Source organism: Cervus elaphus, chromosome 31 (assembly GCF_910594005.1).
Source record: "Cervus elaphus chromosome 31, mCerEla1.1, whole genome shotgun sequence".
In the NCBI taxonomy this organism is placed as follows: domain Eukaryota; kingdom Metazoa; phylum Chordata; class Mammalia; order Artiodactyla; family Cervidae; genus Cervus; species Cervus elaphus.
In genome coordinates, this window is record NC_057845.1 from 43,442,151 (window position 1) to 43,454,751 (window position 12,601).

The 12,601-nt window shown below is 41.8% G+C and overlaps 2 protein-coding genes across 4 annotated transcripts in view; both read left to right on the top strand.

Moving 5' to 3' along the window:
- Positions 1 to 8,401, top strand: part of CMSS1 (cms1 ribosomal small subunit homolog) — a 372,794-nt gene extending 364,393 nt beyond the window's left edge. For all 3 annotated transcript variants that reach the window (XM_043892584.1, XM_043892586.1, XM_043892585.1), the window contains 2 exons: positions 6,698 to 6,786; positions 8,107 to 8,401. In XM_043892584.1, coding sequence (XP_043748519.1) covers positions 6,698 to 6,786; positions 8,107 to 8,190 — 173 coding nt within the window. In that variant the 3' untranslated portion in view covers positions 8,191 to 8,401. The remainder of the gene's footprint in view (positions 1 to 6,697; positions 6,787 to 8,106) is intronic.
- A 135-nt stretch (positions 8,402 to 8,536) lies between these two features.
- LOC122687260 (cell cycle control protein 50C) overlaps positions 8,537 to 12,601 on the top strand; it is a 28,515-nt gene continuing 24,450 nt past the window's right edge. Inside the window, exons 1-3 of the mRNA XM_043892573.1 lie at positions 8,537 to 10,640; positions 11,094 to 11,137; positions 12,140 to 12,338. Of these exons, the coding sequence (XP_043748508.1) occupies positions 12,147 to 12,338 (192 nt within the window). The 5' untranslated portion in view covers positions 8,537 to 10,640; positions 11,094 to 11,137; positions 12,140 to 12,146. The remainder of the gene's footprint in view (positions 10,641 to 11,093; positions 11,138 to 12,139; positions 12,339 to 12,601) is intronic.

Sequence of the window (12,601 nt, forward strand, 5' to 3'; positions counted from 1 at the left end):
ATTCAGGAATGAGAGAACAGCTGAATCAGAAGTGGACAGGTAGATACACAGTCTATATCCAGAGGAGGCAATATGTAAGCAATACAATGTCAGCGAGAAGAGCCTCTGCTAGGGACTGAAGCCTCTGGATGCACATCCCAGGTCTGGCAGCTACCATCTCTGTGACTTGGCAAGTTTCTTAACATTTCTGAACCTATTTCTTTATCTGAATGACAGAGATGGTGAATGCACTCACCTTATTGCAAAATTAGACTTCAATTGAAGAAAGTAGGGAAAACCACTAGGCCATTAATGAATAACCTAAATCAAATCTCTTATGATGTGACAAATAGATTCAAGGGATTAGATATGATAAACAGAGTGCCTGAAGAACTGTGGACAGAGGTTCATGACTTTATTTAGGAAGTGGTGATCAAAACCACCCCCGAGAAAAAGAAATGCAAAAAGTCAAAATGGCTGCCTGAGGAGGCCTTACAAATAGCTGAGAAAAGAAGAGATGCAAAAGGCAAAGGAGAAAAGGAAAGATACACCCATCTTAATGCAGAGTTCCAAAGAATAGCAAGGAGAGATAAGAAAGCCTTCCTAAGTGAACAATGCAAAGAAATAAAGGAAAACAATAGAATAGGAAAGACTGGAGGTCTCTTCAAGAAAATTAGAGATACCAAGGGAACATCTCATGCAAAGATAGGCACAATAAAGGACAGAAATGGTATGGACCTAAAAAAGCAGAAGATATTAAGAAAAGGTGGCAAGAATACACAGAAGAAATATACAAAAAAGATCTTCATGACCCAGATAACCACGAAGGTATGATCATTCACCTAGAGCCAGATATCCTGGAGTGTGAAGTCAAGTAGGCTTTAGGAAGCATCACTATGAACAAAGCTTGTGGAGGTGATGGAATTCCAGCTGAGCTATTTCAAATCCTAAAAGAAGTGAAGGTCGCTCAGTTGTGTCTGACTCTTTACATCTATACAGTCCATGGAATTCTCCAGGCCGGAATACTGGAGGGGGTAGCCGTGCCCTTCTCCAGGGGATCTTCCCAACCCGGGGATTGAACCCAGGTCTCCTGCATTGCAGGCAGATTCTTTGCCAGCTGAGACACCAGGGAAGGACATCCTAAAAGATGATGCTGTTAAAGTGCTGCAGTCAATATGCCAGCAAATATGGAAAACTCAGCAGTGGCCACAGGACTGGAGAACTCAGCAGTGGCCACAGGACTGGAAAAGGTCAGGTTTCATTCCAATCCCAAAGAAAGGCAGTGCCAAAGAATGTTCAAACTACTGCACAATTGCACTCATTTCACATGCTAGCAAAGTAATGCTCAAAATTCTCCAAACCAGGCTTCAACAGTATTTCAACCAAGAACTTCCAGATGTTCAAGCTGAATTTAAATAGAAAAGGCAAAAGAACCAGAAATCAAATTGCCAACATCCGTTGGATCATAGAAAAAGCAAGAGAATTCCAGAAAAACATCTACTTCTGCTTCATTGACTATGCTAAAGCCTCTGACTGTGTGGATCACAACAAACTGTGGAAATTTTTTAAAGAAATGGGAATACCAGACTACCTTACTTGCCTCCTGAGAAATCTGTATGCAAGTCAAGAAGCAACAGTTAGAACCAGACTTCGGAAAACAGACTGGTTCCAAACTGGGAAAGGAGTATGTCAAGGCTGTATATTGTCACCCTGTTTTAACTTAAATGCCGAGTACATCATACAAAATGCCAGGCTGGATGAAGCACAAGATGGAATCAAGATTGCCAGGAGAAATGTCAATAACCTCAGATATGCAGATGACACCACCTTTGTGGCAGAAAGCGAAGAAGAGTTAAAGAGCCTCTTGGTAAAAGTGAAAGAGGAGAGTGAAAAAGCTGGCTTAAAACTCAGCATTTAAAAAACTAAGATCATGGCATCCGGTCCCATCACTTCATGGCAAATAGATGGGGAAACAGTGGCAGACTTTATTTGGGGGGGCTCCAAAATCACTGCAGATGGTGACTGCAGCCATGAAATTAAAAGACGCTTGCTCCTTGGAAGAAAAGCTATGACCAACCTAGATAGCATACTAAAAAGCAGAGACATTACTTTGCCAACAAAGTTTTGTCTAGTCATAGCTATAGTTTTTCCAGTAGTCATGTATGGATGTGAGAGTTGGACCATAAAGAAGGCTGAGCACCGAAGAATTGATGCTTTTAAACTGTGGTGTTGGATAAGACTCTTGAGAGTCCTTGGACTGCAGGGAGATCCAATCATTCCATCCCAAAGGAGATCAATCCTGAGTATTCATTAGAAGGATTGATGCTGAGACTGAAGCTCCAGTACTTTGGCCACCTGATGGGAAGAGCCAACTCCTTAGAAAAGACCCTGATGCTGGAAAAGATTGAAGGCAGGAGGAGAAGGGGACGACAGGACAGGCTGGTTGGATGGCATCACTGACTCGGTGGACATGAGTTTGAGCAAGCTGCAGGAGATGGTGAAGGACAGAAAAGCTTGGTGTGCTGCAGTCCTTGGGGTTGCAGAGAGTGGGACACGACCGAACGACTGAACAACGAGGGATATGTTATGCCAGTAAAAAGCTAAACACAGTGAGTGTCACCCCTTAGGAACTCAGCAAATACTAGTTACTACTTTTATTAAAGAGACCGCCTTTCTTGGTTGGAGACTTTACTGGCTGTAGTAGCCTGTACTTCCGTTGGAAAGCAAGTCAGATTTTGGAGGAAGGCCTTGCACAGTGATTGGCTGGGTTTTTGTCTTGTGGCCCCAGGAGGGTGTTGAAAGTGAAAGAGCAGATGAGAGGTGCTCATAGTCCATCCAGGAGACAGGGAGTCAGGAGAGACTGGCGGGGCAGCCGGAGGGCCCAGGGATGCTCCGTGGTTCTCCGCCGCTTAGCCGCAGGCTCACCTCTCCCTTGCTGGATTCCACATGCTTTGTACGTGTCACCACCACCGCCCCACCCCTACCCCAGGCAACAGGGTCACTGTTCTCCATATTTAATATTTAAAAGAGAGGGAGACAGAGAAAACACAGTTGTCCAGATTGTTGAAATTAGAGTTCTGCAGAGTTGTGAAAACTCACTGTGAAAGCTTACTTCATCTAAGAAGTGGAAAAATCATTTAAGGAGCTGTTGATTTTTTTATAAAAGGAAAATAACTCTTCTGATTCTGACTGAACCAATGGTTTAATATTCATTGACTACAGATGTTAGGCTATATACAAAGTGTTTAAAGAGAAACAATTCCGTCACTCTAAAAACTGAAAATTTAACAAAGTAATTCAAATGGCACATAACACATTTTATGTAGCTGTTTATGACTTGAGATGTTTATATATATGCTATATTAAGGAGAGTTTCTAAACGTCAAAGCTATCCCATAACACTTACAGACAGAATTGTATTGTTTTATTTAATAAGGGGATTTTCTAATTATAAGAGCCTTTGTAAAATGCAAAAAGATACAGAAAAAAATAAGTTACTTTCGAGATACCACTTATCAGTTAGTATTAATTATATATCTTTCAGTCTTTTTTCCTATGCATTTGTCTATATCTTTTTACAAATGGAAATCATACTGCATATCATAACTTTATAATTGTCTTCTCTACTTAATATGCTTCCCTGGTGGCTCAGACAATAAAGAATCCACCTGCAGTGTGGGAGACCTGGGTTCAATCCCTGGGTTGGAAAGATGCCCTGGATGAGGGCATGGCAACCCACTCCAGTATTCTTGCCTGGAGAATCCCCTTGGACAGAGGAGCCTGGCGGGCTGCAGTTCATGGGGTCACAGAGAGTGGGACATGACTAAGTACAGCACTGAATATGTCAGTATCTCATGAGAACTTTCCATGTCATGAAATAGTTTTATTTTTTCATTTTTAGTGGCTGCATAATATCCTGTTGAGCTTTTTTCCAGTTTAGCAGAGATATAATTGACATATATCATTGTATCAGCCGAGGTGTGCATGATCGGTGCATGTGCTACCTGTGAAATGACTACTACAATAAGTTAGGTTAACACCAGGCACTTCACATAGTTCCGTTTTTTTTATCATGGGTACATGTGCTACCTGTGAAATGACTACTACAATAAGTTAGATTAACACCAGGCACTTCACATAGTTCCGTTTTTTTTATCATGGGTACATGTGCTACCTGTGAAATGACTACTACAATAAGTTAGATTAACACCAGGCACTTCACATAGTTCCGTTTTTTTTATCATGGGTACATGTGCTACCTGTGAAATGACTACTACAATAAGTTAGATTAACACCAGGCACTTCACATAGTTCCGTTTTTTTTATCATGGGTACATGTGCTACCTGTGAAATGACTACTACAATAAGTTAGATTAACACCAGGCACTTCACATAGTTCCGTTTTTTTTATCATGGGTACATGTGATACCTGTGAAATGATTACTACAGTACATTTGGTTAACATCAGTCACTTCACGTAGTTACAATTTTTTTTTTCTTGTCATGAGAACTTTTAAGATCTACTGTCTTTAGCAACGTTCACATGTACAGAGTAGTGTTGTTAACTGTAATCACCATGCTGTATTTTACATTCCCAACACTTATTTATCTTATAACTGGAAGTTTTTACCCTTTGACCACCATCAGCTATTTTTTTCCTGCCTCTCACCCCTGGCAACCACCATCAATCTATTCTCTATAGCTATGAGTTCATTTTTTGGTTTTGTTTCTTTTTTTTTAGGCTCAACATATAAGTGAAATAATACAGTATTTGTCTTTCTCTGTCTGACTATTGCACTCAGTTTAATGCCATCAAGGATCACCCATCTTGTCACAAATGGCAGGGTTTTCTTTTTATGGCTGAATAATGTGTGTGTGTGTGTGTGTGTGTGTGTATGTGTGTGTGTAACAAAGAACATTGACATTCTTTATCCATTCATTTGTCAGTGAGTAGACACTTAGGTTGTTTCTGTGTTGTAGCTATTAGCAGTAATTTTGCAATGAACATGGGGGTACAGATATCTTTTCAAGATAATGATTTCATTTCCTTTGGATATATACCCAGAAGTGGATTTACTGGGCCATAGGGTGGTCCTATTTTTAATTTTTAGAGAAACCTCTATACTGTTTTCCATAATGGCTACACAAATTTACAATCCCCCCAGAAGTGCACATGGGTTTCTTTTTCTCCACATCCATGCCTGTACTTGTTATCTCTTGTCTTTAGGTAACAGTCATTCTCACAGGTGAAAGGTGATAGGTCATTGTGGATTTGATTTGCATTTCCCTGTTGGTTAGTGATGTTGAGCTCCTTTTATATAGCTGTTGGCCATTTGGATGTCTACTTTGGAAAAAATATCTATTCAGTTCCTACACCCATTTTTAAATCAAATCATCTTCTTTTTTTTTTTTTTTTTGCCATGGAGTTGTACCAGTTCTTTATATATTTTGGATATTGATTCCAAGTTATATGGGTGTTTAACAGTTCTATTAAGGCAGGATATTTGGGTTGTTTCTAATTTTTTTGCTCATGTAAGTGGGTACACATTTATCATCTTTTTAAGTAACCGTGCTTAAGTTTCTGGTGTTTTATTGAAATGGAAGAATTATTTTATCAAACTCCAAGCATTTTAAAGCTCATGTTACATCATGTCCAGTTGCCTTCCAGAGAAGCTGTACCTGTTTGCTATCCCACCATCAGGTCAATTATTTTTAAGGGAACGCTATTAACCCATTGTCTTTCTTCATTTATATCATTTTTAATTTACAGAGAGAGTCTTAAATAAGACGCAATGTAGTTATAAGAAGCATGAAAAAGTCTTTGGGGAGAGAGGAAATTACTGAAATAAACCAGTATTGAGGGGAAGGGCTGTGGGATAAAAGAAGGCTTTGTTATTTACGTTTCCAGGTGTGACAGCTTGGGGGCAGTGGGCAGAACGTAGGGAGTGGGGAAAAGCTAACTGTCCCATTCTGGGACCTCTGAGGAACAACCTCTGAGGTCCCCTTCCACCCCACTTTTCAATATTGTCTCTAGATAGATAGGAAGACAGTAGGAATGAGTCATTTACCAGTCTTTTCAAAGGACAGCAGACTTTAGAGCTCATTCACCTTAACTCTCTTTTCTGCCTGAAATTAACCTCCCAACCCTGTCCTCAACCTTCTGCTGATTCACCTTTTCAGAGACAGGCAGACTCTACTGGATTCAACTCCTCTGAGGGGTCCCTGCCCTGAACTGTAGGATCAGTTCTGTTCAGTTGCTCACTCGTGTCTGACTATTTGCGATCCCATGGACTGCAGCACGCCAGGCCTCCCTGTCCATCACCAACACCTGGAGTTTACTCAAACTCATGAACTGTAGGATACATCTTACCAAATTCCTGTCGGAATGAGACTTCACCCTCTGGGGCTTGGTGAAATAGAGGCCTGGGATTGATTCTTTGCCAGCCCTTGAGCATTTCACAAGCTTAGCAAGAGCAGCTTCCCCGAGAATCAGTGATAAGATTATAAGGAGAGCAAGTCTCAGAGTGCTGCATTTGTTTTCCATCAGACAGGGACAGCATTTAATGTGCAGAGATTAGTTGCCAGTGTTGGGGGGATGGGATGGGGAGAAAAGAACAAATGAGGCCAAAAAAAAAAAAAGCAACCAAAGGAATAAAAAATCCTTTTAATAAGCTTATGTCATGAGTTCTTTAATGTAGCAATTCTCTGTCTCTTTCAGGTGGCCTTCATTTGAACCCCTTAAAGTTTCTGATTTTTGACTGGAACTGGAGAGATCAGAAGTTGAGAAGGATGATGGACATTCCCGAGGTACCGTGTAACCAGCAATCCAGCACTTCCCTTTAATCTTTTTTTTTTTTCAATTTGAACTTGAGTTCAAATACAGCAATAAAGTCTTTGACATGGGGAGCCAGCACATTCTGGCCTTTGAAATGATTTCTTTTAACTCTGAAGTAACTACAATCATAGAGGCCATCTCACCCCTTACATATAACTGTATCCTTCCCATGTGTTTCATAGAAATCAGCTTTGGTTCTTCATCAAATGCCCAATGGCCTCTGCCCCACTGGGGTCCACATCTATACCTTTGGGAAACAGGAAGGTCTGGAGGACTTGGCGTATTTCCCTGTGCCTTGTTTTAGAGACATGATCATCTTTGCCTTTTTATCCTTAGAAGTGCATTTGGAGGTGAGGGGCACAAACTTGCCTCATTGCCTGCATCTCCACATACCCAAAAGCCTGCTTACATAATGAGCAATTTACATTTTGAGGAGTGGGGAAATTTTTTTGATGTCTCAGTGCATTAACAAACTGATTGAATACCTTTGTGGGACCAGCATTAGCTGATTATATATTTATGAAAGTGATTCATCATCATCATAATGTGACAATTGACTTGACACCCACCATGTTATCATGGGGCTAATCTTTCCATCTAGCCTGGTGCTTAGAAGTAGCGGCTGGAGAGAAGAGGGTTGTGCGGTAACAAACATGGCTGCCCGTCACCAGCCAGAGAGAAATCATGACAGTGACTATCAAAGACGCTTGCAACTGAGTTTCCTACACACACAAACACACACACACACACACACACACACACAGAGTCTCCTGAACTGACTGGTTTCTTGAAACCAGTTTAACCAACTTGATGTAAGGCACATGAGGGCATATTTGATGATTTTGCTTATAATGTTAAATCTGAGTAAGCCACCACTAGTTTTCTAAGTATAATAATGAGGAAGAAATAGGATTCACAAAAACCCTTTTAACCCAGACTTATTTTTATTGTGATGATGTCATTATTAGTAGTTAACCTGTATTAAAATACTGTGTATAGTCTAGACATACTTTGGATATCTTGAAACACCGTTGTGTAAGATTTTTTCTATGAGAGTTTATTTTGAAGGGCTACAAACAAGAGGACATCTACATGAAACTGATGTCTTATGTAGTTCCTCTTCCTTTAATTATGTAAATATTTCAAACCCGAATAAAATACAGGTTTTGCTCTTCCTGATTCTGGCCATAACAGCTGCATAAATACCAGGGGATCCAGATAGTTGAATTTATTCACCAAGTTCATCCTCTCTTGATCTTAAACTTTTTTTTTTCTTCTTTTCCCTCCCTTAGATAAGAAAGGAGGTTTTTGAACTTCTGGAAATGGGAATCCTCAGTCTGTGCAAGACAGAATCTTTGAAGCTGGGCCTTTTCTGAATCTGGATCCTAATGAAAAGTCCTGTTTTCCTGGTGGGATTTATATGGCTCTGGCCCATTGTAAGCACTTGATAAATACCAGCTATTGTTTATTAAGTTGACTGTATCACCAGATGGCTCACTAGGAATCTTAGGTGGGGATTCTTTTACAAAATGAATGTGTCCTTTGCCAAATCCCTTGTGTAATAAAGCATCACTGGCTTGTGTGTGATTTTTGTTAAGGAGACTGAGTTTTTCTTTCACCAGCTGGCCTCTGATGTGACTATACAAGAGATGGTATTACCAAATCACAAGTCCATATGCCCGACGCACAGTGAGGCCAAACAATACTAAAACAGGGGAGTTTGGAACAGATACAGGTTTATTACAGGTTCATGCAAGGAGATGGGTAGCTTATCCCTTAAGAACCCCAAAATTACTGAAAGCTTCCAGCAAAGCCCTTTTCTAGGAAAGGTGAGAGACGAGCGTGGTTAGTTGTTGCAGACTTCTTGGTGTCAGATCCTTTGTTCTTGAGGTCAGGTCATGATCAGGTCACGATGTTCCTATAAATCTCTACCAAACAAATGTTATTCTTTGTTCTGACAAGAAAGGGCAAGGTCCCAAGGAATAGCTATCATCCTTCAGGGTCTTGGTCCTGGCTAAGAGGAGGCAGATCTTAGTTGGCAGCTGCCTCAGAGCCAGGTTCCCACACCCTGCCCAGCCGTCATTGCTGAGGGAGCCAGACATCCAACCCAGCTGGCCCTCAGGCTCCTCAGGCCATCCAAACACGGGGTGGCGGGCGTGGCAGGTGGGACCAGGTTCCTCAGACTGCGACCGGCAGAAGGCCACTGCTATCCGGTAGCAGAGACAGGGGTGGGGGAGAGGTTCACCACAGCCTCCAGACCATGAGTGGCCCTGGGGAGGGCTCTGGAGTCCTGCTGGACACAGCCCCCAGTCTGTCCACTGGCCCAGGGCTGGCCGAACTGGAGGGCCTCCCGGAGAAGGCCTGAACTCGCCTCTCACCTCACTCTACCTGACGACCACCACCCCGCTGACTGTCGGCTCAATCACTTCCCTAATGGTCACCCACTGAAGGTTGGTTGCTTGTGGGCAGGGCCCCACTGAGGCACGGACCAGTGGGTGAGCAGCACCTGTTGCCTGGTAACAGGGTGCAGAGTCGTGATGCACAGCAATGGCCACCTGCTAAGGGCTGGGCTTTCTTACAAAGGGAAAGAGCATCCGGGCAGCCTCAGGCAAGCCCCTTCCCTCTCTGAGCCTCCGTTTCATCAGCTGTGAAATGGGAATACCACCTTGCAGGATTGCTGAGTATTTCATGAGACAGCACATGTGGGACAGATTTGTCAACTGCAGTGCCTCGTCCCAGTGTGGAGGGTGTAGTGGTGGGAAGAGCCGCAAGTCCATGCGGCAATTTATAAACTAATAAAAGACAAGAGTATAACTACAACTACCCTATTTATCTGTTCAGCTCTTTGTTTTGAGATAATTTCACAGTTACAGAAAAGTAGCAAACATAGTGTAGAGAATTCCCATATTCCCTTCCCCCAGCATCCCCCCATGTTAACATCCTGTATAATTACGTAGTACAGTTATCAAAACTAAGAAATCAACATGGGTACAATACAACTAACTAAACTACAGACTTCATTTGGATTTTTAACAGTTTTCCCACTGATGTCCTTTTTCTATTCCAAGATCCAGTCAAGGATCCCACATTGCATATAGTTGTCATTCCTTAGAAAATATATTTAGAAAAATATGTATAATCCGTCACATTTAATCATTTAGTCATTAAAATAATTCTGGAAGAAATGTCTTAGTATTTGTATTTTCTAGATGATGAAACTGAATCTCAGAAAGGACACATTAGTTTAAGTAGCAGAACCAGAAGGCAAACCCAGATCTCCCATACTCACTTAAGGACACCATGGTTATCTGTTTGGACAGTCAGGCATATACAGCAAATGAGAAAATGAAGCAAGCAGACGCCATTAGTGCATTCCACATTCAAGTTTGTGAAATTTTAAACGAGCCTAGCAGCATGGCAAATCACACTCCAGCAAATTACCTGCTTCCTCCCACCAGCCACCTGCTGCTTGTGCACCTCTGTGGGCTAGAGGCCACACACAGGAATTCCAAGGCTAATGGAGCAAGTTCCGTTCTGCAGGACCCAGATCAAACTCCACAAATTAGAGGAAAAAGAAAGAAAGCCTCCACAGAATGACAATTCGCCCAAGCTATACATAGCTCAGTGTAACCCTTGCGGGGCTGACCCTCCCCCAAGCAAGAGCGAATTCCGCCTTCCAACTGAAGCATCACCTCTTCCTGCCTGATGACCTTCAAACTGACATGCCGCCATTTCCTGGTTCTTCAGCAGCTTTTGGCCTTCAAATTCAGACTTGAGGAACATCAGTTCTCCAGATTTTGGACTTGTCAACCTCCTCCATGGTCCTGTGAGCCAATTCTTTGTGATAGATCTATTCTCTTTCTCTGGCAATCCTAATGTACTCCTGTAAAGCACCTTTGGGATTTTGGTTAGGTTGGTTTTGTTGCTTTATAAAAAGTGTAACAAAAACTGTTCTTGATTTGTTATCGTAATGACCCCTCAGGTAGACGTTACCTGTTTACTGTAATCTCACCCAATGTTGAAACAAGTACCTAGATAGCAAACACATCTGATATTTTGTAGGCCAACTCTGCACACTTAATCTAATCTCACAGGCTGTTACTGAACTAAGGTTCTTGACCACATTTACTTATTAAAACAAATAGTAGGTATGAACTAGAAGTGTTCACTACTGTCTCCTCACACAAATCAGATACCAACAGCCGTACTCATCACTACCCTCAAGCCAGATTCAAATGGCTTGCTGAAAAGTTCCAACTGGTGTTCTGCTTTTTTCCAGTCTTGCAAGGGGAAACTTTGACTCTGAATTGGAAATATCCCAGTGTAAGTAGTTGCATTTGTTCTGTTTTCCTTTAAACTAGGTAGATTTGCCAAAGTCATTTTCTTCTTTAATATAAAAAGAGTCCAGCATAGCTTCTCTGCCTAATTAATGTTAATAAAAAAGATTAGAAACTCGCATGCTGCCTAATTTTTTGAAAATCCTAATTCTACATTTTAAATGCATCTTGAAGAAGTAATTATTAATAGCCTAATGAAAATAATGTTAGTAGATTTCTAATATGTGAAAAAGCAAAACCAAACCAAACAATGATGCCATATTACAATATTGAACACTTAAAGGATTATTTTCCTGTTGCTTTCTCTTATCTCATTTGGGCTCCATCAAAGCAGGTGCTTGGAGAAAGGTTAGGAGGAGATGTTTTTCATCTACACCTTCTTACCAGAGTCCTTCTTATGTATGAGAGAGTTGGAAACTACTGAGATTAGACATCTGTGTTCTGCAATTCCTGTTTCTTTCTCCCTCCCTCACTATCACAAATAGCAAAGTTAGCTATAACCTGAGAGCATTTTCCCAACTTAGTTTATATTCATGTTAATGGACAGTCACATTTGTTGAAAGTTGACTGCACTCACTTCTATTTTTTGTATTAATCTCCAAGGATTTGGGCAAGTTCTTAAAGATAAATCCATTTTCCCCTTTCAGGAAAGGCTTGCCTTGAATTAGTCACCACATCCCAGAAATAGCCTGCTGTAACTGCTTCCCAGTGTCGCCAGATGTGGGTTTATACTGACCTGCTGGGGACTATTCCTCCTAGGCAGGGTACTTAGCACAAGGCTTTTGAACCTAAGAAAAATGTACGAAGCCATGGCTGGTTGAAGGGAGCCGCGCTCTTACTGAACAGAGGTCTGATTAAGGCATCATTCTAGGAAGCAGAGGTACTTTGCCACCACAAAGGAAGAGTCACAGAATTCTTAACATTAAGTGGTGTTACTTTGAGCAGTAATGTCATAAATGTCTGAGAAGTATATGTGGGTCACCTGCAGGACCAGAATGAAGAGGAAATCCCAGGACTGCAAGTCCAGATTGCCAGACAACTCTGCAATGAAGCAGCAGCAGCTGCCTGCCTTCCGGCTCCAGCTCTCAGCCAATGAGATCCTCTCTGGCTTTTTTGCCACAGGGGTCTTCTGCCTTGGCATGGGCATCATCCTTCTGCTGTCTGCAAAGAGCATCAGAGAAATAGAGGTTTGTCCCATCTGACATTTTAATGCATTCTAAGGATTTTAGCTTTGGGACTATAAAGAATGGTCAGTGTGAGAACTCAGCCCCTCTGTAGGGAACTAGACAAGACTGGAGCATCCCTTTTGCAGATGGTGATAGAGCCGCTGTGTGCTGTATTCATCCCTCCTCTCTCTTGAGGACAGGCACTCTCAACCTGGTCAGTTCAGCCATACTTGTTTACAGGGGCCTGGCAAAGTCAGGAGCTTTTTATGCTGGCGGAGTACCCG